The sequence below is a fragment of the Mirounga angustirostris genome, unplaced genomic scaffold (genome assembly GCF_029215605.1).
Source record: "Mirounga angustirostris isolate CCGP_5_RB_7025 unplaced genomic scaffold, mMirAng1.0.hap1 SCAF_1, whole genome shotgun sequence".
NCBI lineage: Eukaryota > Metazoa > Chordata > Mammalia > Carnivora > Phocidae > Mirounga > Mirounga angustirostris.
The window spans coordinates 96,084,031-96,110,417 of NW_026991709.1; the positions used below are offsets into that span (position 1 = coordinate 96,084,031).

The 26,387-nt window shown below is 38.2% G+C and overlaps 1 protein-coding gene across 1 annotated transcript in view; it reads left to right on the forward strand.

Moving 5' to 3' along the window:
• WDR49 (WD repeat domain 49) overlaps positions 1 to 26,387 on the forward strand; it is a 141,620-nt gene that overhangs the window by 36,396 nt on the left and 78,837 nt on the right. Inside the window, 3 exon segments of the mRNA XM_064585743.1 lie at positions 6,610 to 6,777; positions 8,434 to 8,582; positions 22,290 to 22,523. Of these exon segments, the coding sequence (XP_064441813.1) occupies positions 6,610 to 6,777; positions 8,434 to 8,582; positions 22,290 to 22,523 (551 nt within the window).

Below are 26,387 nucleotides of genomic sequence, written 5' to 3' on the forward strand. Positions count from 1 at the left end.
TAGAAGGCCTTTGATTATGAGAAAGTAGAAATGATAAAGCAAGGAAAGAAATAAGCAACCTTCTGAGACAGGAATCTTTAAGGACTTGAAGTCTGAAAATGTGGGATGATGAATCATTTTAGAATGTCTCACAAAGACATCAGTTTCCAGGTGGAGAATGTTCTATTTGCAGATCACAGATGCCCTCTTGGGCCCAATTCTTCTCCACTCACCTTTTCAATGCAGACTATATCTGAAGGATCCCTTATTCTGGGATAGTCCAGATCCTGCCACCAGGATCTTTCTTTCTTGCCAGTATTGTTCCTGAAACTTCCTTTACCTTTACCCAACTCCTTATTCTGCTGCTTCTTCTATCTAATTCAGATGGACTTTTCTTTATGTGATATGCAGTGTTCTCAATTTGGGCTTTGCTCCTGGCTTCTTAAGAATCTTGCTTTCAGATTCCGCCCAATCTGTGAAACAATCCTAAAAATTTCTGTACCTACATCAGAACTTTTGTGCTGCCTGCCATAACTCTTTCAGACCCAGAGGAAATTTGGATGCCTCACATGTAAACCACATTTATACATAAACTGAAAACTAAAACAATCTTTTTATGGCATACATTATGTCCTTTATTCTCCTTAGTGTCTACTCTAACATGTGATACGTTGTTTTGTCAGGTTTTCCCTTTCTCACTGAGTTTAAGCAACTTACGTGTGATGTGCTTCAGTGTTCTTGGTGTGTGTGTGTGTGTGTGTGTGTGTGTGTGTTTATGCTGCTTGGAATTCATTGAGATTCTTTGATATATGGCTCTGTGGTTTTCATTACACTTGGAAATTTTTCTATTGTTATTTTTTCCAAAATTTTCTGTTCCCCCCTCTTTTTTCTGGGACTCCCATTATCTATCTGTCTGTCTGTCTATTTATCTATCTATATCTATATCTATATATATCTTAGATGTTTCATATTATCCTAAAGTTAAGGAAGCTTTATACATTTTTATTCAGTCTTTTAAAAACTTATTTTAAATCACTGTGTTTTAGGTTACCTAGATTCTATTTTTATGTCTACAAGTTCCTGTTTCTTTTCTTCTGAGATGTTGCAAAGTGTTTTCAAAGGATGAGGCTGCCTCTCTGGTTCCTGTGGGGCACACTGCCTCAACCTAGCTCCTAAGGATGAGGGCTCTGCAGAGAGTCGTGGTGTGGCCACACTCAGAGGAGCCAGGACGGACAGTGGGTCACCCCAGAGAGCCGCAGCATGGCTGGGGTCACTGTCCCAGTGTGGACAGCACCCACCAGGCCATGGGGATAACATTGCCACTCCAATGGATTTGAAAGGCAGAGCATCAAGCCAGAGAGGATTATTCTTAGCTGTTAAGGTTTAATGGAGTTCTCCCTGTTAGACTTTGTATTTCCTTGGTATCTATTACCCTTTCCTTCTTTCCTATTTCTCCTTTTTTGGAATGGGAATGCCTATCTCATGCCTGTTCCATCACTTTTTCAGGAAGCACACAACTTGTTTGATTTCCTAAGTTCACAGCTTGGAAAGGAATCTTCCTCAGGATGAATTGTATCCCAAGTCTTATCCATACCTTATTTAGATGAGCCTTTGAACTTAGACTTGATGCTGGAATGAGTTAAGTAAGACTTTGAGGTTATTGGGATGTAATTTGCATTCGAGAAGGGAATGGATGGGGGGCGGGGCAGAATGTTATGGACTCAATGTTTGTGTCCCCTCCCAAATTTGGATGTTGAAATTCTAACCCCAATATGATGGTATTAGAGGATAGTGCCTTTGGGAGGTGGTTAGGTCTGGAGAGTTTGGCTCTCATGAATAGGATTCATGTCTTATAAGAGACCCCAGAGAATCTCTCACTTCTTCCCCATGTAAGGACACAGCAAGAATTAGGCCACCTATGAACCAGGAAGTGGGCCCTTACCAGACACTGAATCTGTCAGCACCTTCATCTTGGACTTTCCAGTCTCCGAAACTGTAAAAAATAAATGTCTATTGTTTAAGCCACCCAGACTGTTTTGTTATAACAGCCTGAACAGACTAAGACCTTGGATAAATACTACTGAAAAATATTACAAAAGAGAGATACCAAAAGAAATCTTGATAAGTATTAGTAGATATGAATTTTTTAAAATAGGGGGTTATTTATGGTTAAAAAGTGATTGGGGTAAAAAAACTATAAATAATGTATAGTTTAATAATACTATATGACTGAATATTGAGGAAAATGAATAGAGAAGATAATTTAAAAAGGAGAAAGCTCAGAGTATAGAAAGGTGAAGAGTCTCTATAAGATTTTCTCTTACTTCAAATTTTAAATTTTTATATTTTTCTTAGTACCTCTGAAAGGAGGACTCACTTTAGTCCTAACCAGTAAATAAATGCCCATTTCCAGATTTAGCAATAGAGATTAGAAGCTTAAATACAACTTTTTTGTTTGTTTGCAGCTCAGTTATTTCAGTATGAGAAGGAAAGAAATGCTGAAATGAAGAAGGAGGGAGAAAGAGGAGGGCAGGCTGGAGTCAAAAATAGAACAGTGGGCTTAGTACAGAGTATGCTCTCTGGTCCACAAGACTGACCCTACTGGGAGCAAGCAACCAATGTTTGGTTTCATTTGAGATATATATATATATATATATATTTATCCCAGCAACAGGAATTGGTATTCTTAGAACTCATCAAAAAATATTTTGGCTGATTTTATTCTTAGTGTGAGGAAAGAATATACAATTGAGGAAAGAAAGAAATACATGAGCAAGTATGGTAATAATGTTTCATGGAAGCTAAGGATAAAAAGCTGAAATGTCAAAGGAAAAACTTAGTTTCAGACATAAGAGTATTGGCTTACTGCTTTAAGATAAGATTCAGATTTCTTATTTAAAACTTTGAAGGAGAAATGTTTTCATCTGTCTGAATGGTTCTGTGTCATATTTTAATAGAAAAATAATTACATTCTGAAATGCTTGTAAAGTAAGGACCGGGTTTTTATGAAATTGTGGTGAGACATAAGTGTCTTGAATCTCAGAGAAGTTTTACCTTTTTTTTGGTCCCAGATAATTGCCTCCTCATATAGACATTTCATTGGAAATCTTGGGCACCATAGACTGAAAGTGTAGCTTCTGAAAAAGTGAGCACTAAACTGCCAATAATAAAAAGCATTGATTTTTTTTTTTTTTTATTAAATTGAAAGGTGTTTTGTCCACTTTGTTTGACCATGGCTAGGAGAAGGTACAAAACAGTTTAGACTGAAACCCAAATCAATAATTTCTGCACTAATTAATGGAGGTGTGCCAGAGAATTTAGCATACAGATCCCAGATCACATTTCCTTGGGAAGGCTTCACAACTGATAGAGACCAAGTTTGGAAGAGAAGCTACATTTAGCGTCTTGTGCCTTGCTCCACTTCCCTGCATCTAAATTACTCCAGACAAAAAGATGGTGCATCCCTGAGTTCGCTGGAACACCGTGTCCTTCCTACCAGTTCTCTTGCTGTGTTTAAGGCAGTTGAAATCAGCTTTGAGCTGTGTTGGGGTTAATGCAGAGCATGAAATCAGCCATAATACTGGCTTGCTAAAAGGTAACACAGAGGCCACTGAGGGCAGGGAAGGTTTCGGAGAAGGGCATAGGCCTTTGGAATGCCGAGGCCCTTGTGACCACTCTGCCATTGGAATGCCACGGGGAGTTGCCTTCCCGAAGCCTTCTTAGCCTAAACTGCCGCCCTGTAATCTAAGAGATATGTGCATTGTCCCTTAGGCTATGTTAGGCAGAACTCCTAGAACATGCAGATTAGCATATCGTATCTTTCCCGTAAACAGATCCTCCTAGTTTCAGTAAGACCCCCTTGTCACACATCACGTGCTTGAGAAACGGTGATAAGGATTTGTGATTATCCTGAAGGACCAATAAAAGCGGGAGCAAAGAAAAGCAAAGGGTCTTTGTCTCTGAGCATGACCCCCTTGCCTTCTCCTCTCTTTCATGGCCAAGTTTGGAGTCATCTTTCATCCATCGTACAGGGATTGGTGGCCATTCCAGGCAGAGCTGGTGGCTTAGGTTTGAAGAAAAGAGGTCTCTTCCTGCAGCTTGTTTAATAGCGTGGTGGAAGGTGAAGATTTGTTTGTATCATGAACATGGGTCAAATCAGTATTTTGAGAAGTCATTAAATTAATTGCATTATTGTTTTTTAATGTGCTTAGCAGTGCTGAATTAGACGCATTTTGATTTCTAAAAATGAAATAGCTAGGGTTATTCTTTTATCTTTCCTTCTTGAAATGGTAGTTGCTCAGAATATAGAGGGCCCTGTGGTGGTCTAAGAAAATAGGACTCCAACTTCACAATAAGAAATGCAACTGCAAACAAACCCCCTCAAGCAAGAGAACATCAAGAAAGTTCAAGGTAGGATGTTTTCCTAAGTCATACGACTCATAAAGCAAAAAAGCTTGGGAAATGATCATAAGACTTCCTAGTTAGAAATGGCCCAGTTTTTTACTCTGCTCCAGCTTCTACCTGTTGGCAGATTATACGAAGTAGCCTCATTCTAGCTTACTCCAACTTCTCCTAATAGCATTACTTACTCGGTTTTCAGGTATCACTTTTCATTTTCAAATCACTTTTCCCACATTAACTAATTGCCATTACACGGGGTCATTTCTACAACACAAATGAGAACAGGGATCCATGGCAGTTCCTTTAATGCCCTTTTTTATGACTAAGTGGCAAAGAGTGGAAGCATGGAAAGTGAGCATCTTAATGGACAGACATGATCAGATTGTCTTTTTTTCCCCTCAGGATATTATCTAAAAGTAATTTAAAATATATTTTCCCTCTACCAATCTTCAAACTCACTGCAAGTATTAAAAATAAATCATTTATTTTATCAGTTCAGCCCATTCCCTTGCTTGATATTTTAAAAACTTTTTCATCATAACCTATCATTTCCTTTGCTGTCTTCCAGAAGTGAGGAACACATTTTTATTTATCAGATAATTTGATTTTAAGGAAATGGCTTTACCCTCACCTCTTCTTACTCAGGCATTCTCAGGAGCTCTGGCATTCCACAATCTAATCAGATACAAGTTATATCTTGGTCTAGAAATAAAGTGTGAATTGTTGAGCCTCCAATATGTAACACTACAGGCCCATAAATGTCACTTGGTAGCCTGCAGATTGAAATCTAAAAGCAGTACTTTGAATACCAGAGCAGAATGTACTTCTTTATATGTTTTTCTTTATAGCCTTGAAACTGAAGATGATAGTTGGATATAATGTGGGGAACACATGACAAAGCAATTTTCTGGGTGGAAAGACTTTATTTTGATTGTACTATAATGATATTATGAAATTTCCATGGATTTGAAGATATAATTATAGTGTTGTTATACACTTTAGATCTTATAATATTGCTTCACTGAGTCAAGTTACAATACCCTCAGCATTTTCTGTAAACAGGGAATATTTTCAGTGAGGTTGCTTCCTATGAGAACAGTTGTCATCAGATTTTAGACCGTTGGTACTTCCTGTAAGGTAACAGCAGGGGAGCGGCGGTGCTCAGGGACCTTTTTGGCCTGGAAATTGATTGCTCCCTAGTGAGACTCAGAGGACTCACCTTTATAGGATCGGATCACTTCTTAGGTTTTTTTCTCCTTTCCTTCCCCTCTCTCTTTCTCTTTTGAAAGAAAGACAGATGAGGGGCGCCTGGGTGGCTCAGATGGTTAAGCGTCTGCCTTCGGCTCAGGTCATGGTCCCAGGGTCCTGGGATCGAGTCCTGCATCAGGCTCCCTGCTCCTTGGGAGCCTGCTTCTCCCTCTGCCTCTCTCTCTCTCTGTCTCTCATGAATAAATAAATAAAATCTTTAAAAAAAAAGGAAAAAAAGAAAGAAAGAAAGACAGATGAGAGAAAAGAAGGAGAGAAAACAAGGAGGAGATAAGAATATCCTTCCTAGACGGTAAGAGCTATTTGCCTTTTGGAACCAGTGAGTCTGATAGAAATGGAAAGATCTTCCTGATAAAAGACAGCAAGATCAGTTTCCTCGCTTGGGGATTGGAATTTTGCTCCCCAGTGTGTGGTGTTGGGTCATCCAGGATGTAGGAGCAGCCATTTTTGCCTGAGTCTGGCTGTGTTTGTGCCAGGCATTGACATCTGGCAATCCCACTCTAACATTCTAGACCAGTCATGGCTTAAACAAACCATGGTTTGGGCATGAGCTGGACCTCGGGGAGCAGCAGATGGCTGGTAAGCTCCTGTTTGCCTGCTTCAGACCCAGGAGGAGGAACCCAGGAATCTGGCCAATTATTCATCTTAAATCTCCAGAATCCCATATGATTATTGTGACTCATGTTGTTTCCTGCCATGTGTTCCAACTGAAAAAAAGTTCAAGGTATCCTGAGATTGGGTAAAATGTCTGAATGCCGACTTAGCTGCAACTTCTCATTGTAAATTCTTTCATGGAGGGGGGAAGCATTCATTAGTGAGGTATTCCCCACACGTCAGGCTGTGTGATCATAATCTGGGCTTCACTTTTAACTTTAGGTATTAAAGCAGTTCTATTTTGTTCATGTTTTGTGAGAAACCAACTAAGATCCTTTTCTTCTTCTTCTTCTTCTTCTTTTTCATCAGTTACTTACAATGCATCTTTAGATGCTATCATTTCCAGTACAACCAGCAATACAAACACTGTGGTGCTGGCTTGGAGAGAGAAATCAACAAAGCATCTTAAAATGACATCCTTCGATGTTGCTGAGGGCATTCATGCTTTTGATTACCACTCTCAGCTCAATTTAATTGGTATGTAAAATAAATCATGATAACTACGAGGGCCTCATAAATAGTCCGGGATGCATATTGGTATGCAGGGAGCCTCTCCACCTTGTTGCTTTACTGCCAGGGAGACAGACTTGAACAGCTCACATTTTATTGCCTGAGAATGTCTGATAATGACGCATTGTGACGTGCGGCACGTAGGAACTACATTGGGGTGAAAATAGGAGGAAGCACCCCGATGCTTTCATTAGTGTTTTTATTAGAATCTGTGGGGGCGTAAGATGATACAGAGGAAGAAGACCGTTTTTGTGCCATGTCTGCTCTTTCTGCCCTCCCTCCACCTGCTGCTGGCGCGGCTACAGCATGCATGTGCGTGGGACAGCGGCGAAATGCTGCACGTTTTTCCCCTGTCAGAATGCAACCTCCAGTGCTTTTTGAACATTTTCAGATTATCTGAATGTTAGTTTAAAATGAGAGGTCCTTTTTTGGACATAAAAGAGGATGTTAGTTGGAGAAATAAGCTGAAAGGTTTCAAGCGTTAACTATTTAAATAAAATATATGACATTTTGAAAGCTGATAATTTGATATATAAATCTATAAATATGTATATATATTGAAACATTGTAAAAAAAAGTGAGGTATTAAAAATTAATAGGGTAGTGACAGAGAATGAACATACAAAAGGCCTTTGGAATGGGTCATATTAATATAAGCCTCATTCGATAATTATCATTCATAGAAAAGTACTGGTATCAGCTAGGAGGCTGAGTCTCTGAAATCCCTAATGATCATGGCTGACAGTCATGGTAACAGACACCTTGAATATGAACTCAGGAAAATGCCAGGAACTACCTTTCGAAGAGAATTGGAGACCTATTAGAGAAGGCTGGGTTAGCCAAGCGAGTTCGAAAGGACTTCAATATCAACCATTTCATTGACTCATTAATAATTATTTCAGCCCCTTTACACTGATCACGTCTTTGTACTTGGCATAGTGCTGGAAAAATAAGAGTGACCAAGCTCTCAGCACTACAGTCAGCCGTCAACAAGAGAAAACCAAAGAGCGCTCTACTGAGTTTCCCCAGACCTGAAGACCCACTGTAACCCCCGCTCTTGATGTGCTCCCTCAATGAAACCAATTCATGCTTAAAAATATCTTATTCTCTCAATAGAGCAGGTCAAAGGTATAATTCTGCTGTTGGTGTGCTTGTAAATACTCAATTATTTATAGGGCAGTGGAAATAATTTGTTTCCATATACTTTCTCATTAATTTGGGAACTTTAAATATTGTTTTAGTTTTTGCTCCCTCCTGGGATAACTATAATGTGGTCTCCACTCCTAGGTTGTGCTAGCTGGAGGGGGAAAACATCAGAACTGGGAAGCGGGATGTCGTGCCCTCCTGGTTGGGCCGCTGGTTTCCTCCTAAGTGGGACTGTATTGTCCTGTCACCTCATGCTCACTCCTTCCCCATTCTCCCTCCAGTCAACCGTTTCCAGTGATAGAACTCGTGCCCCATTAGCCTGACAACACGATCTTCCTTCCTTCAAGGCAGGGTGCATTAGTGCTCAGAGGCATTTAGCAACTCCCAGATATGGGACATATATTCATTTCAAAAAGGAAATTGTATGGGTTGTTCACGTTACTAAAACCACTTTTTTCCCCTTCTAATTCTGATTAGCAACTGCTGGCATCAACAATAAAGTTTGCCTTTGGAACCCCTATGTTGTCTCCAAGCCAGTTGGTGTCCTTCGGGGTCACTCAGCCAGTGTAATAGCTGTTCAGTTCTTTACTGCAAGAAAACAGCTTTTCAGCTTCTCCAAAGATAAAGTAAGTAACATTGTACATTTAATTTGTTTAGTTCTGCCTCCTCAGTTCCTACCTAAATCTGTCTGTGGGCCTGAATTCCTCTGAGGGCTGGTGTGGATTTTTAAAATACACTGGCTAACTACTATGGCTTTGGAAATCTAAATTTGGAAAAGATATTTATGGTAATTTAAGCATAGTCCTGGGTAACTGAACAAAGTATTTCATTAAAAAACTTTTAAACCATATACTCATGGATTTAATCCTTTTAACTGCATTCTTAAAATGTTACATCTTGAGTTTCCAAAGTTCTCACTAATTCAATAGAAAAAACAAATGGAGATGAGGAAATGTTGCTTGGTAATGGTAAGATATGAAGAGGCACAGCTAATTAGCTATTGTTGTTTTGATATTGAGGAAACTCAGTAAGTTAGACATCAAAGTTAATCTGAAGACTATCAAGTATATTAAGGACATTTCAGGGGCTCCTAGGTGGCTTAGTCGGTTAAGCGTCTGCCTTTGGCTCAGGTTGTGATCCCAGGGTCCTGGGATCAAGTCCTACATTGGGCTTCCTGCTCACTGGGGAGCCTGCTTCTCCTTCTCCTGCTTCCCGTGCTTGTGCTTGCTCACTCTCTGTCAAATAAATAAATAAAATCTTAAAAAAAAAAATTTCAATTATGTATATCAGTCCATTTTTCTTTGGAGATATTTATGGGATGTTTTAAATATGGTGGGAAGAAAAACATGGTACCAGAACCAGACAGTCCAGGTCAAATCCTGACCACATTATTTACTACCCGTATCCCCTTAGGAAAATTTCTTTTTTTTTTTTTAAAGATTTTATTTATTTATTTGAGAGAGAGAGTTAGAGAGAGAAAGAGCACAAGAGGGGGGAGCAGGAGAGGGAGAAGCAGACTCCCTGCTGAGCAGGGAGCCCGATGCAGGACTCGATCCCGGGACTCCAGGATCATGACCCGAGCCGAAGGCAGTCGCTTAACCAACTGAGCCACCCAGGTGCCCTGGAAAATTTCTTAAACTCTAATAATCGTGTCACTTGTTTCTCTGTAAAACTTCCATTTTCCATAATGCCTGATTTTATAGATCCAGGTAACGTGATAGATTTCAAGATGTTTGGTTGTGAAGAGAAGAAGGATGGGCAATAGGCTTACTGAGTACAACCTCTGAGCCTTTCAGTGAATCTGAATTTTTATTTTATTCTAAAGCAATACGTGTATATGTAAAAATTAAATAGAAACTTATCTTCAGCTCCTTAGCCACACCCCATCCACAAGTTCTGCCAAACTTGCTTATTTTACTGTACTACCTATTGTGTAAATCTTCTCCCAATTCTGGTTGATTCTACCATCAAAATATATTTATTGGCCTCACCTCTCCCTCTCAGTTCCCCCTGCTCTAATTCAAAATCTCATCTTCTTTTGCCCAAGATTTTGCAAAGGTTTTCTAACCAGTCTCCCTACTTTCAGACCTGTCTGACTCTAATTTGCCCCTTATCCTGCTAATGAGGTGGTTTGTAAAAAAAAAAACTTGTTTAGCACTTCATGGAATTCTGAGTCTAAATACGAACTCCAGAATTCTTAAGCTTTTGTACAAAGCCCTCCCCCAACCTGTTACCCTATTTTATTTCCTGCTTTTCTCTTTCGTTCACGTAATGCTCCAGCCATATCACACCTTTGGCTGTTCCCGCCATGCTGCCTCATGGCTCAGCAGCGTGCTCTTCCTTCTGCCTTTGGTTCCCTCTCCTGATGATCACTTGGCAAATGCCTGTTTATCCTCAAAGTTTCAGAGTTTTTGGAGTCACAGAGGGTGTTTCCTGTACTCCAGTTGTACCTGTTTGTAGATTCTCAGTAAATCTTAAATGAATCTTTATCAAACATAAATATGAAAGAAATAACAGGGCTTTTATTATAACAGAATTCCATGAAAGTGTTGACTGAAAAAAAAAAGCCAATCTTAAAGTAGGTTAGTAAATACCTTATTCATCTTACTGAAGACTATAGCCTGGGAGACAGTATTTCACATTGTTCTGAAGAACTGCTCCAAAGTTTTAAGTTTACAGGGGATTATATGTGAAAAGGGGGAGGGGCATATGTACTTACAAGCAGTTCTCCAAGGTATAATTTTGTGTCACAAGGTATAATTTGTTTGGGTGTAAAAACTAAGGTTTACGGATTTCCACATATACTTGTGAAAGACCGCTTAGGTCATCTTAATACATTATGTTTCTATCATATCTGACTGTTCAAAAATATTGCCAGTATGCTTCTGCTTACCTGGTTTTCTGCTTGTTCCTGTTTTGGGTTTCTCCTTGAGATCACTTGAGATGGTCAGAGAAGGCTGACATCAGTTACTCACTTTAGTGCACGAAATGTTTTATCACTTTAAAAGCAAGTGAAAAAAAAAAAGTCCTTAGAGTCAGAATGGATTGTGTATAGGTATCCTCAGTATTAAGACTACCTAGCCTCTTCCAAAGCTGTTTTATCATTCTATTTTTGCTTTGACATGTAAACAATTGCATTATAATAAAGCTTGTCATGCTGTCTTTTACATTAGTCTAAATCCATTTCACTTTGATAAAGGCATAATAATCTTAGTCTTTATGTCTTTACAGCAAACAACAGGGCTTTCTACTATCAGGTTAAGCCTTTGCTTTATTGCTGTACAGTTCTTTTGGATGTTTTATGGAATTGGAGTTAAGGAAGAGAGAAAATGAAAGAGCACATTTTTTTCAAAGAGCCTTTGAATGAATCATATTTTGGTCAATGAGTTGCGATATTAGAGAATTTCAGACCAAAGTGATCTAGATCTAAATAATTTTTTCCAAAAATGATCTGAGACTTAAGCTGTTTTGTGGAAGACTGCTCTTTTACCATTTTGCCATGATGGTTAAATAAATTTCTCCTTATAGAATTTGATATCATACTAATTAATAGTCCAATTGCACTTTGCTTTGGACTCCTAGCTTTCACTGATGGCGAGGCCCTGCTGGGAGTCAGTAACTTGGGGATTTGGAGGAGGAATTACCATGGGGAGTGAAAGGATTTTCAAAGCCTGGGGGAGATCTCTCTGGAGGTTGGCATTGTAGCCGGTGAGCCTGATTAGGCTCTTCTACTGCTCCTAACTATTCTCTTCTGGGCTGTTCACCCTGATTTGGCCACCAGAATCAGATGGCTTTGTAACTTAATCTTTCATTTAAGGTTCTGATTTTTTCCAGAGCCCAATTTCTACATTGTGGTTCCAAAATTGGCAAGGAAAATACAAAGTGAGACTTTTGTGTGATGACTACATCTTACCTGTTTGTCTTCCCTTTCCTTCTGCATACTCTTCCTCCTCAGCTTCCCTCTATTCATCCAGAAACAAAGCCATATTCATCTTGTTTAAACTACACAAGTAAATGGATTAATGCACTTTCATGAAAATTGCAAATGAGGAAGCATGTAGTGCAAAAAAGTGAATATTCCTTTTGTTCACTTCCCCTTCAGATCAGTTCCTCTCCTAAGAAATAGCCATTATTAACACTTGTGTATATCTTCTCATAATTTATATTATAATATACAGTTGACCCTTGAACAACATGGGGGATAGGGGCACACAGTTGAAAAATCATGTATAACTTTTCACCCTCAAGAACTTAACTACCAATAGCCTCCTGTTGACTAGAAGCCTTACGGATAATATAAATAGTTGATTAACACATATTTTGTATGTTTTGTGTGTTATTCTTACAATAAAGTAAGGTGGGGAAAAGACAATGTTAAGAAAATCACAAGGAAGAGAAAATACATATATAGTACTGTATTTATTAAAAAAAATCATATATAAGTAAGTGAACCAGCACAGCTCAAGCCCATGTTGTTCAAGGGTCAACTGTATTATATATTGTATGTATATAATAATGTATTGTATTGTGTTACAATATATTATTATATATACCATCCTATGTATGTGTACAAATACAAGGTAGTATTTATTATTAGTTTTTATGTAAATGGTATCACACAAGACATATTTTTCTGCAACTTGATTTTCCCCTAAATAATAGCTCCTGGAGATCTTTCTGTGTGACTTTACATAGGCCTATGTTCCATCCACATTGATGTAAATGGTAAGGTTTCATCCTTTCTGATGGCTGAGTAATATTCTGTTGTATATACACCACATTTTTCTCCATTCATCTGCTGATGGACATCTTGGCTCTTTCCATAGTTTGGCTATTGTGGACATTGCTGCTATAAACACTGGGGTGCAGGTGCCCCTTTGGGTCACTACATTTGTATTTTTGGAGTAAATATCCAGTAGTACAATTGCTGGGAAATGTACTTCTTAAAGAAATTTTTAAGATATTGCTGATTTAGATCTAGAAACATTGTACCCAATAGTATACTCACCAGAGGTGTGTAAAGGTGCCTGTTCTCCACAGTCTTGTCAATAATGGATACTATTAATGTGTTCACTCTTGTGTGTAAATCTGATGTATAAAAAAATTAAGATGAGTTTCTTTTTCAGATTTGTTTATATTCATTTATTTATTGTTTTTTTGTGCATTATCTGATCATGTCCTTTCTTAACTCTTTTTCTTATTGATTTGAGGTAGTTTGAAAAATATTTTGATTATCCTTTATCATAGATTATGTAAATATTTTACTTATTTCAAGCATATATCTTTTAACTTCTTGTTCTTTTTCTCATTCAAAACTTTTTTTTTTTTAAACAAAGTCTTTAATTTTTATGAAGTTGAGTCTAAGAAATGATTTTCTTTGTGGCTCTAGATTTTGTATAGAGCTTAGGAATGTCTTCGACACTTCATTTTTACAAAAATATTCTCCTTTGTTTATGGTAATAGTTTTTCTGTTGTTGAATATAGTTTGCATTTACCTTTGCAGTTTATTTTGTGTGAGGGTTTTTTTTTTCTACAAATGGATATCCAAGATTGTTTTTTGAATAATTTGTCTCTCACTGGTTTGAAATGCCATTTGTTATCATTTGAATTGCTATATATATATTTGTTTCTGGATGCTTTATTCTTTCCATCAATCTATTTGTCTTTTCCTACAAATGTATCATTTAACCAGCATAATTTTTTGTGTGTATATATATATTTTTAAAGACTTTATTTGAGAGAGAGAGAGAGAGAGAGAGAGAGAGAGAGAGAGAGCACAGGCAAGGGGAGAGGCAGAGGGAGAGAGAAAAGGAGAAGCAGACGCTCCGCTGAGCAGGGAGCCTGATGTGGGACTCGATCCCAGGCCCCTGGGATTATGACCTGAGCTGAAGGCAGATGCTTCACTGACTGAGTCACCCAGGCACCCTATGTTTTGATACCTCATAGGGCATTTTCTACTTCTTGTTTTCCTTTTTCAATTTAAACTATCTTCTGCATTTTATCCTTTATAAACCAAGTAAATTTTAGAATCAATATTCATGTTTCATGAAAAAACATACTAGTTGGGTTGAAATTTCATTGAATATGATGATATTTGACATCTTTAAAATACTGAGAAACCACACCCTGTATTTCTCCATTTATTCATTCTTTTAGCTGTCTTTCAGAAAAATTTCATGCACAAATTTCTTTCCCATTCTTTGTTCAGATTTTTCCTACTTTTTTTTAGGAGGCACCTTATCATATTCTTGACTTTAATGTGAGTGTTTCTAATCAGGGTGTGCCCACTTTCTATACAACCCATTCATTGAGTTTTTAATTTTAATGTAGTTTTTTTTTTTTTTTCCTAAAACGTGTTTTTTAACTGCCTGGTAATTTTGGATAGTCTTTTGGTACTTGCTCATTGGGGGATATTTGATTTCTAGCTCTTTAATTTCAATTTCATTATTATCTGTTCTTATCTAATAATTTCAGTATCTGTAGTCCTTAGAGATCGAAATCTGATATTTGCTCTTCTGGCGGTTCTCCCTAATGATGACTTGCTTCCTTTTTATGTTTGGCTATCTTTTATTGTTACCTTGTTTTTTGCTGTTGCTAAACTATAGGCATTCTGAGGAACTAAACTGAAGATGCTTTCCTCCAGAGATTTCTGTGTGTTTCTGAAGGTGGAAATGAGGAAAACTGCTGTCCTGAGGCGACTATTCTCCTTTTCTGTTGTCCAGTTTCACTGAACAGTCTCACCTTGATGCCTCCACCTTGCTGATGGTCCAAGGCTTAGGCTCCTAGTTGCAGTCTCTTCATTTATGCCTACTGTTCACTATTTCCATTTTACGTTTGTTTCTTTTTCCCTCTTTTTTCTTATGAACCTGTGGAGATGGTCCCCACTCCCTGAAGACCCAGCAAGGGAGCAGAAATTATGTTTTATTCAGAGCTGTGTTTCTTTGAAGCAGAAGGACCCCTATGAAAACCTAGTTAGGTCTGCAATGATACTTAAACCAGAATTCCCTTGTTCTAGCTGGTGTTCACTTATTTCCTTCAAAGCTGTTGTTAGGGGGCAACTGGGTGGCTCAGTTGGTTAAGCGACTGCCTTCGGCTCAGGTCATGATCCTGGAGTCCCGGGATCGAGTCCCGCATCGGGCTCCCTGCTCGGCGGGGAGCCTGCTTCTCCCTCTGACCCTCCCCCCTCTCATGTGCTTTCTGTCTCTCTCATTCTCTCTGTCTCAAATAAATAAATAAATAAATAAATCTTTAAAAAAAAAAAAAGCTGTTGTTAGTATAAATCTTAAGTGAGAAGAAAGAAGGAAGGAAATTTAAAGTGTTTAAGTTTACTTTGTAAAATAAAATAGGAATGGTGATCTTTGAAAAGCAAAATTAGAAAACTTTTTTTTGAAGACTAAGACAAATTCTGTTGAGTTTTTTAGTGTTAGGTGAGTAATGATAGTGGCAAAAAATCAGTTTAATTGAAATTGTTTTGATTTCCCAAGTAAACTTTTGTTCTGAAAAAGGAGAGCACCTGAAATAATATGTTGGTATTAGTTAAGTCTATTAAAGTTGAGCTTATTAAGCTTAAATTTGTTATACTTGAACTGGGACATCAATGAGATTTTTGTAGAACAATTCATAGTGCCTGAAAAAATGTTTTGAATTTTTCAAGCTCGGTGATTGAATACACAAACAGACACTTAACAGAAATCTGAGTCTTAGAGCTGTTTATCTTCTCTTATTCTTGTTGAAAAGAATGTAAAAAAAAAAAAACAGAAGATAATGGTTATGGTAATAATTTAAAGATGGTTAGCACAGAGAAGATTTTAATTTGTGGCCAATATTTTAGGTTTGACTTCAGTTCTGGAAAAAAAAAACTGGTAAAAATACTTCTTAAAGAAAGCTCTGTTCTATGACTTTATGATAAAAAACATTATCTGAGCTATACAGTGGATCATGCATATATCATGTCAAACGAAATTGCCTTTAAGCGTTCACTGATGAGGCTTTTATGGATTATCCAAAGGCTTAAATTCTGAAGAAATAGACTTGTTAATACATAAAGGAGTATTCAGGAGACCCAGTTCCATCAGTTCCTTTTATCCTATCATCTGAAATAGGCTATCCATTTTTGTGGATTACCCCAGAGAGCCGAGATGCTGCACTGCTCTCCTCAAAATCCCCTAGTGATATATATTCTCTCTCTATTTTTCTTATTTCATTTTATATCTATCCCCTACAGGATGACAGGAGTTAGTAGTAAATGTTTGATGAAACCAAACAAGTCTCACTTTGATAGAGTCATCTGAGTCTGTTTTCTACTTTTCCCTTACTTTTATGTCATTATTAGGATACTATGAATCTCTTTTCCCTCCTACTCTGAATTAAACTTGGACGTGTTACCAAAATGTAAATAATGCTGATTTGGTTTTACAAAGGGCACTGAAAACAGATGCTCTATCTATCCATACATCTCTCCATGTACCCACCCATCCATGAAGTTACCTGTTTATAAATATAACAGTTACTGGACAAAATAACAGTTGTATTTACATATTTTCCTATTGTTTAGTGCAGTTTTATTATGTCTATGTGAAATGATTCTGTCATTTGCAGGGAACAGGAAAAATTTCTTTTTCTTTTTAAAGATTTTATTTATTTATTTAAGAGAGAAAGCAAGAGCACAAGCAGGGTGGTGGGGGAGGAGCAGGCTCCCTGGTGAGCAGAGAGCCCGATGTGGGACTCAATCCCAGCACCCTGGGATCATGACCTGAGCCAAAGGCAGACACTTAACTGACTGAGCCACCCAGGAGCACCATGGGAGCAGAAAAAATTCCTCAGCAAAATTAGACTGAAAACATGGTGGCATCCTACATTTCTCTAGTCCAATCTTCACAGTGCCCCTTTGTAAATTTGTTTGAATTGTTGTTTTGGAATCTATAGATAATGGGTTGAGCAACTTTAGTACATTCTAGACAGATTGGCAGAATTTCAGAGCTGGCAGGGGCCACTTTAGGAGAAAGGTGGGGAAATGGATAGGTAAAATCACATAACTAAGCTGACAGATCTAAGTAATATTAAAATGAGGATCCAGGTTTCTGATCTCAGTCCACTGATTTTTAGTTCTAATGTATATGAATAACCTTGCATTATTAAATAGCTAACAGTCGAAGCAAGGTAAAGATTAAGGAAAGAAATATGCCCTCATCATTATGTTAATAGCTAAATTTCATCTTGATATTGATAATGTGACAAAATGATAAGCTTAGGTACTTATATTTCCTAATATAAAAATGATGATGAAATAGAAAGCCCCCAAACATGCCATTCCAAGAACTAGACTTAGGAAGGCTGAGCTTGGACAGACATCACAAGTTCTGAGTTATGATGAAAACAGAGTGTACAGTTTAGATCAAAATTTGTGGATAATATAAATTAAAAAGTATCAATTGTTCTATTGTGATTTTTAAGCTTAGGTGTTTGTCAGTTTATTTATTTTTCCTACAAAGAATAAAGAAAACCTCGCTAGGAATCTGGAATGAAAATTGATATTAAATATACTTCTTTCTGAACTCTGGCCTAATTCTATCCCAGAAGTCAACTTGAATATCAAAGAGAAGAACCCATGCTTCTCAAATATTAACTAGGTATTTAAGTTACATTTTGTCAAAGGACTTGATTAATAAAACTGAATTAATGTGAGATTTTTTCATGATTAAAAGGATAAAGACTGATTAGGAAAGAAGGAGAATACAGTTATCTGGTTTAAAGCCAAGCCACATGATATTACTGATTAAGCTGAGAGAAAGATTTCTTGTTCAAGGATATTAGCATTGGCCTTAAAACCATGTAGAGAAGTCAAGGTACAATGCAAAGGAAATGCTTGGGAAATTAAAAATACATATATACTAATGCCTGAGCCCCATCCTTAGAGTTTCTGATTTAATTGACCTGGCAAAAGGGCCCAAACAGGTGATTTCTGAAGTACTGTAGGTGTTTCTAATGTCAAGGTTAAAAACCATTCATATAGAATGTGGTAGTGTAGAAAAAACTGAAAAACATGTGCGAGGTCACATACCGTGACATGATTTCTAGGTGAGTGCCGGAACACTGTTTTGTGCATTGATGTTAATATATCAATGTTGCTTTCATCCTCAGCGGAGAGAAAAATTAGAGAATTAAAGATGGAAGGGGCTTATTGGGATCATGGATCACTAATTAAGAGAGTTAGGGTTCTTTGAAGGAAGAAGGGAAAGCAGAACAAAAAAACCCCATAATTTTAAGAAATAGTAATGAACATACACATTTTGATAAAAAAACATACTTCTAGTTGCTAATAGCAAGAACTAACCTATCATAGACTAGAGGTTATTGCTCATCTATTTTTAATTTTTCATTTAATTTATGTGACTATATGTCAATAAAATATTAAAGGCAATATAAATTATTTGAACAACACAGTGGAAAATGATTCTGTGGAAATTATAGTCCATTAATACTGTTGAGTTATTATTAATCTATATTCAACTATGCCCCAGATTATTATTCTGACATGAAATTAGTTTCTACTTTTTAGAAGGGAATCCATACAAAACAAGACAGGAATCTGAACAATGAGGGTATGACTATTATAAGCAATATGAGTGCTTGAAAATAATCTAGATGTGTCTAATCTTGTGCCTTTCACATTCAAAATAACAGTTTATCAATTCTATTTATATTTAGAACACGCTGAAAAATATTTGCAAGTCTTAGTTCTTGTCGAATTTATATTTTTGAGGAAAAACACATTCGGGAGAGTTGCCAGAATGTTTTAAATAAAAAAAATTTAGTAATGTTTAAGAACCAGAATGAATTCTTTAATGAAAAATTCTTTCCCCCCCAAAAACAAAAAACAATTTACTTCATAAACATATATTCTTGGAGTTAGAAGGATTGGTGATGCTGTTTATCTGGCAGGGGTTAACTAGGTCATTTTAAGTTTGTTATAATTGTTGGTAAATGGAGAGGTTACCCTATCCATCAAGCATAATTATTTCTACAAGATGTTTGAAAAAGTTTCATAAAATGTCATTGTGGATTATATGAGATCTGCAATGTGAGATCTGCAATTATATGAGATCTGCAAAGTGGATTTATGAGATCTGCAATTATATGAGATCTGCAAATTGGATTATATGGATCTGCAAAAAAGTTTCATAAAATGTCATTGTAGATTATATGAGATCTGTGGAATATATGAGATCTGCAATCTGCAATAACCATGTAGAAGTGAGGCAAGATTTTACGGGGTTCTGTATTCTTGGACTTTATCCTAGCTAATGATCTCCATCAATGAGCTGGATAAAGACATATTATTATTATTATTTTTAAAAAAGATTTTATTTATTTATTTGAGAGAGAGAATGAGAGAGAAAGAACACATGAGAGGGGATAGGGTCAGAGGGCGAAGCAGACTCCCTGCCGAGCAGGGAGCCCGATGCGGGCCTCGATCCAGGGACTCCAGGATCATGACCTGAGCCGAAGGCAGTCGCTTAACCAACTGAGCCACCCAGGCGCCCCATAAAGACATATTATTATGTGAACCACAATCTTCAACAGATTTGAAAGGTACCTATTGAACACCTAGTATGTCTCATGGGATATGTAGACAAATCAGGGAGGAATTGTCAATATAATTGAATGAGGATTCAAAATTACATTGTCATACTTTGAATCAAAATTAGGAAAAATCCTAGTCTTGGCTTAATACATCAGATATTTGAAGGTAAGATTGAGATGTCTGGCTTGATTATTTGCTCATGGGATTCATATTAAGAGCTTTTCATAGTCAGAACCTCAAGGTAAACAAATTTCATGATGGAGTGACTTAATCATAATGCAAAAACAAATGGTTTAAAGAAGTCATAGAACCTCTAACAGTGGTTAGACACCCCTGAAATATTAATCCCATTCTGAGCACCATGCTTAACATAGGTCCTTGAGGCTCTTCAAGTGTTATTCTTACATTTTGATGAGTAGAGAGATACTGTCTTAAATTGATAATGCAGTAATTAATGTATAAGTATATTTTTTAAAGTATCACAGCCAATAGGACCAGAAAAAAAGTTTAGATTGGGAGGAATGAAAAAGGAGAAAAAAAAATGTAAGTAACCTCTTTTCTTTCAAAGGAGAGAGTCATTTGATCAATATATGATATGTTACGCACATACACACGTTTGATCAATATAATCTATGTACACACACACATACATACACTGCTATTATTTGGTGTTATGGAGAAATCTATAACTCAGGAAGGTTAAAGAAGGCTGTCTCCAAATAAATAAAAATTAAAAAAAAAAATTAAAAAAGACTGTCTCTGAGGAGTAGGACCTGGGGTTGAGAGAGGTGGATTGAGAATAAAGCCCTCCAGTACTATTGGATTTTAGTCCATGGATCAATGCAACAATGGTGTTAAAAGTAAACATTTGAATGATGATCCCTTCCGTGGAGAGAAAGTGCAAACAGAGTGAGAGAATCAGGATCCTGCCATGATGGAGTGAGTTCTGATGGTAGGGATTTCTATCCTGTGGATTTCCAAGATCTGTACCTATGTATGAAGGCTGTGCATGTCTATGTACCCAAAAAATTATATGCGAAATTGTGTACATATATGGGTATATGCATTTAGGAGGGGATAGACCATCATTTTGGACATATTTTATTTTCCCAAAAGAGTATATGATTTAAAATACATTGAGAACTGCAGGGTTGCCTGCCTTCTGGAGTTACAAACACTTACTTAAACAGACCATTTTTTTTTAAAGATTTTATTTATTTATATGAGAGAGAGAGAGAGAAAGCACATGAGATGGGGGAGGGTCAGAGGGAGAAGCAGACTCTCTGCCAAGTAGGGAGCCCGATGCGGGACTCGATCCTGGGACTCCAGGATCATGACCTGAGCCGAAGGCAGTCGCTTAACCAACTGAGCCACCCAGGCACCCTAAACAGACCATTTTTTATAGATAATTGAGAAATAATTCTTACATTGGATAAGATAGACTGGTTTAGTTGAAAGAACCTCTTTGGTTCTAATATTTACACAATGAAAACATAATACAATGCATTTAATAATAAAAATATTTATTGAACACTATTACATGCTGGTCATCATGCTAAATGCTTGACATGGGGTCTGGTTCCTGTCTTCATAGCACTGGATGAGGTAGGTACTACATCAAAACCTCAGAGAGGCAAAGAAAGTTGCTAGAGGTAGCCCTAAAGTAAGGGACAGAACCAAGATTAGAACTCAAGAAGTCTAGCCCTAGAACTTGCCTGTTAGCATCTTTTGGAGGAATTTTTCACTGTCTTCCTTCCGACTCTCCCTCACTGCCTGTGCTAATTTCGTACCATGGCTGACAGCAGCCACACGTGCACCTGCAAAGCAGCTCTTCCTGTTTTCTTCAGCTTGTCTCATGCCATCTGCATGTCTTTTTTGTGTCTTGATTGTCTGTGTTTGAATAAGAATCTAATGTCTGAGGTTTATGTAAACTTGATTTCACTTAATACCAAGTCTTTTATTTCATACACACATAAAATATATATGTATATATGTATTATATACTATATAGTGATATAATATATTCATGTGTATGTATAACTATATAGAGAGTATTAAATATATTAGAGAGAGACCATATTACTTTTCAGTTGGCTAATGTGACAAACAACCACAAACTCAGTAGTTTAAAACAACACAAATGTATTTGTGTTCTGCAGGTTAGAATTCCAGCATGGGTCTCGCTTAGCTAAAATCAGGGTGTTGGCAGGGGCTCCTCTTTTGGAAGCTCTGGGGGAGAGTCCCTTTCCTTGCCTTCTCTTTGACACATAGCCCACTTCCTCCATCTTCAAAGCCAGCAATACTAGATAGAGTCCTTCTCACATCCCATCACTCTAATCTCCCTTATGACGACATCGGACTCACCCGTAATCTCTCCATCTCAAAGTCCTTAATTTATCACATCTGGAAAATCCCTTGTACTCATGCAAAAGAACATACACACTGCAGGGAGGAGGACATGGACATTTGGGGGGACTATTACTCTGCCTACCACAAGTACTTGCTAAATACAGCACTCTTCAGGGGACTGAGACAAAACACAGTCCTTCCCTGGGGAAGATTACAGGTGAGAAGACATTTAAATGGATAAGGAAATGCAAGAAAACTCTGTGCCATGACAGAAGTAGGAACAATTACAGCACCGTGGAGGAAATCTGCCTGGGGTTGAGCATTAACTAGAAACAATTTTGGCTAAAAAAATGACAATTGTTCTTGACATGTTCATATGACTTGATCACTTTTTATCCAGGTTTTGAGACTCTGGGATATTCAGCACCAGCTGTCCATCCAGAGGATAGCTTGTTCTTTTCCCAAAAGTCAGGACCTCAGATGTCTCTTCCACTTTGATGAAGCCCATGGACGACTTTTCATCTCATTTAATAACCAGCTCGCATTGTTGGCAATGAAAAGCGAGGCCAGCACAAGGGTGAAGAGCCACAAGACAGCAGTCACTTGTGTTCTTTACAATTCGGTCTTGAAGCAGGTAATGATGCTTTTCTGTCCCTCTCCTGACAAGTCTCCAGGGCCAGAGGCTCATTCCTTTAATTCAACCTAAGGCAACTGAGGACCAATATAGACAAAAAAAAAAAATTGTGGGAAAGAAACGATTTAATAACCTTGTGCTTTTCTGCAAGGATGTGTGTTCAGGTGGATTTGAAGAGGGATTTCATTTTCAGCCAGAGACCACGGTGACGCAGATAGAGTTATAAGGAATTACAATATTCCAGTGGAAACAAACAAAACATGCGACGTAACTGAACTTCTGTTTGTTACTTGCTCATTTGCGTCTTGATGCCAAATGCAAGTGAACCTGGTTGTAAAATTCTATTTTATGAACGCCAGCCTCCCGTATCCCCGTGGAAAGTTCTGAAATATGCATGAAATGTAATTAGCAGAGATCCATTTTGCCGGCCTATTTTACACCAGTGGCTCACAGTGGCAGCCTGGAATGTATTCATAATAAAATGATTCAGTTAAATGTGGTGCCACTTGGTATGCGGCACGAGTGTTGTTTGTCTCCCCACCACTTTAATGACACTTTGCAGCCTTTGCTTATGGGAGTGCTACCTGAATGTCAATGAAGAAGCTGTGGCTCCTCTGGAGGGAAGATGCCGCCTGGACCACAGGCCTTCCAGGGGACAGGGCGGGTGGGTGCATGGTGTCACGGAGGGAGAGGGACCGGCGGAGGGTAGTCTGCTGCCGTGATCACGTCAGGACTGATCGTAACCCGCACAGCAGGAGCCGAGCAGAGAGCCTATATCCAGCATGCGGCCAATTAAACAATAACTCCGGCCCATCCTTCCCTTCCCTTCTGCAGAAGCTTCTGCATTCGCACAGAAATGAGTAGTTGGGTTTTTGCGTGAGGGGCGGAAAGCCCTTTGTTAGTAATGAGTAGTGTGTCATGTCACCACTTCAAACACTGTTTTCTGGTTATTCTAGGAGATAAAAATCCTTTATGAAACAATCCATTTTGAATTCCATCTGCAGGGAACATTCCCCCCGTCAGTGTTTTACTGAACTTCACCAAGGCAGCCAGTTAATTCAGCTCCCTGGTGGCCAAGCGAGAGATGTATTTATTTCCAGGAGAACATTTTGCTAATTGAGAGCTGCGGAGTTAAGAAGCTAGGTTTGTATGTAGATGTTAAGATCCTATGTCGTCTGGCCATTAGATGAGCAATATCCCATGAGGAATTCAGGAAATGGGACACAAAGATGTGGAACCTTCCATTTGGGACATGAAGATAAAGCTAAGATAGTGCAAATATATGCAAGTTACCAGGAACAGTGGAATATGCCCATACGGTGCAGGCTGTGGGAAGAATCCCTGTGCAATCGGGTTGGGTATTTGCACCTCTACTTATTTTTGCTGTTAAGAGTATAAATAATTAAAAGCATTGATATGTATATAAAGTGCATAGAGCCGTTCATTTCATACATGTTTCCTGATTATTAGTGGCTAAGCTATAGAGAAACATTTTAACATTGTATTACATTTATAACTATAAAAATGTATTGCAGTTAAGAACAAAGAAAACAATATCACCCACAGTGCCATCCACCAGTGATAATTTATTATTTCAGAGTAATTAGACAAAGCAAATAAAATAGTTTTGAACAAGTCCAGGTGCCAGCAATGAGGAAGCAGATCCATCCACTATAGTTTCTTCGTTCCAGTAGCTTAGGGAAACTCAGGTCCTGGAGGTCTTCTTGGTGTTCATTGCTGACAGGTGCTCATTTTGGGGCTGACGGATGAAAGAAGGGAAGGCAGACACATTACTAACTCACAAAGGAAAAATGGAATCCAGTAAAATGAAGTAGAGAGAAAAGCAAAGTGCTGTCCATGGCAGGTGATCAGTTCTGCCTGCGGCTGGGGTGGGTGACAGACTAGAGCCCAGAAATCTCATAGCGGGATTCTCTAGAAGGAGAAGGAAGCAGTTCCAGACAGAAGATACATCACCAGCACCTTCAAAGAGGCTTGAGCACTCACAGTGCATTTTTTTTTTTTTTAAACAGGGAGAGGATTTGTTCTGGTGTTTGGAAGTACGTGGCAAATGTTGTGGGAGTTGAGGCAGTAAAGGGAGCTGAGAACCAGATTGGGAACGTCATTCACTGAGTATACCACTGCCTGGTCTTGCAAAAATAAAGCAAGGACTTGAAGTTAAAAGAGCAATTTTCACAGTGTGATCTCAGACCCCTGGGGGGACTCAGATTCTTTCAGGGAATCTGTAAGATCAAAACTATTTTCATCATATTATTAATTTGTTGTTTGTTTTTGTCACTCTTACTATCTCATGAGTGTAAGTGGAGTTTTCTAGAGGCTACAGGTTGAGTGATGACATCATTGCTCTAACAGCTAAAGGAATATATGACTTTGTATTCTTGTGTTTTAACGGTTGCTCAGTTTAAATTTCCAATATGGTAGATACATAGTCTCTCTCTCTCTCTCTCTCCCACATAAATGGAAGCTGTTTGGATTCTTCAATAATTTTTAAGAGTGTAAAGGAATCCCAAGATCAAAAGTTTTGAGAACTGCTGAGTTAGATCAGAGTTCAGATGTTGGGCAGCTAGCTTCTCATGTCTAAGCTTTAGTTTATTGACTCTTAAATGTGTGTGTGTGTGTGGTGGCGGGGAGGGGAGGAGGGGGAGTGGGGAGCCTAGACATGAAAATGGTAACAGCACGGATCCCTCCAGCATTGCCTTGCTGTGGCCTGCCTCTCGGAAGCAGCCCTCCCTCCTCCCACATGGCCAGCCTTAGCAAGGCTCCCCCAGCGCCCCCATACCTCTCAGGTTAAATGTTGGATGGGGGAGGGGACCCTGAATTGGGCTTCATCCAGGAATGCCCCTTCAGGAAAGGAAGTTGTTTACCCTGCACCTTCTCTCCTCAGCCCTTGCAGTTCCTGCTCAGAAATATTCAGTCCCAGAGCCCATCTTTGGTCCTCTCAGCTCCTGAAGTCTCCAGGGACACGCCACACTTACCTCTCCGCTCTTAGAGTATTGCTCGAATTTCTAGTTCTTTTCCAGTCAGACATTTAACTCCCATTTTTCTCTCCTCCTATGTTTTTGGTGTAAGGAAAAGATCCTTGTTTCCCACTTCTGCATTTTCCTGCAACTCCTTAGACTCTCCTGAATATCAAATATCTGCTCAATTGCAAGGTTTGGTGAATTATCACCACTTCTCATTCCAAGTTCAGAAGGAATCCATGCTTATTCCATCCACTGGCACTTGCTCTGTGGTTATCTGGTTTGGTGTCTTTTTGGTAGACTTTGTTTTTGTCTGAGTTTAATGAAAACTTTCCTTTCTGTTGCTGTCATTTTAACATGATGCCAACACTTTATTGTGAATTCATTCTGTCTGGACTTTGGTGGAGCCTCCACACAATCTCTATATAAAAGCAACTTGTTGCAGTCTGTGACTTTCCTTTATCTTCCTGCCTCTTGGTATATCCTCGCACCCTCATCTAAGAAAGTGATATTAAGCCCCACAAAATCTTTTAAAAGAAACCACATGCTTTTCTTCACCCAGCAAAGCGTGCCCTTGCAGCTAGCTAGCAGCAGGACAAGTTGGGACAGGATGAAGGAGTCCCTGGAATGCTTAATTTTGAAAGAATCAAAGTAACTCAATATCCTGGGGGCAGTTGTAATGAACTGTCTTTGCACTGAGTTCTTAAATGAAGCTTTTATTAAAAACCCATGAAGGTTAGGAAGCTTTAAAAAACGTATTTGTAGGTATCCTGTAACGGGAATAGATAAAATTTCTGAGTTATCACTATGGCTATTATCCTAATGACGTGGGTTTATGTGTTTCTGTAAAATAGGCAACGTTTCAGTTTGTCTTGCATCTAGGACA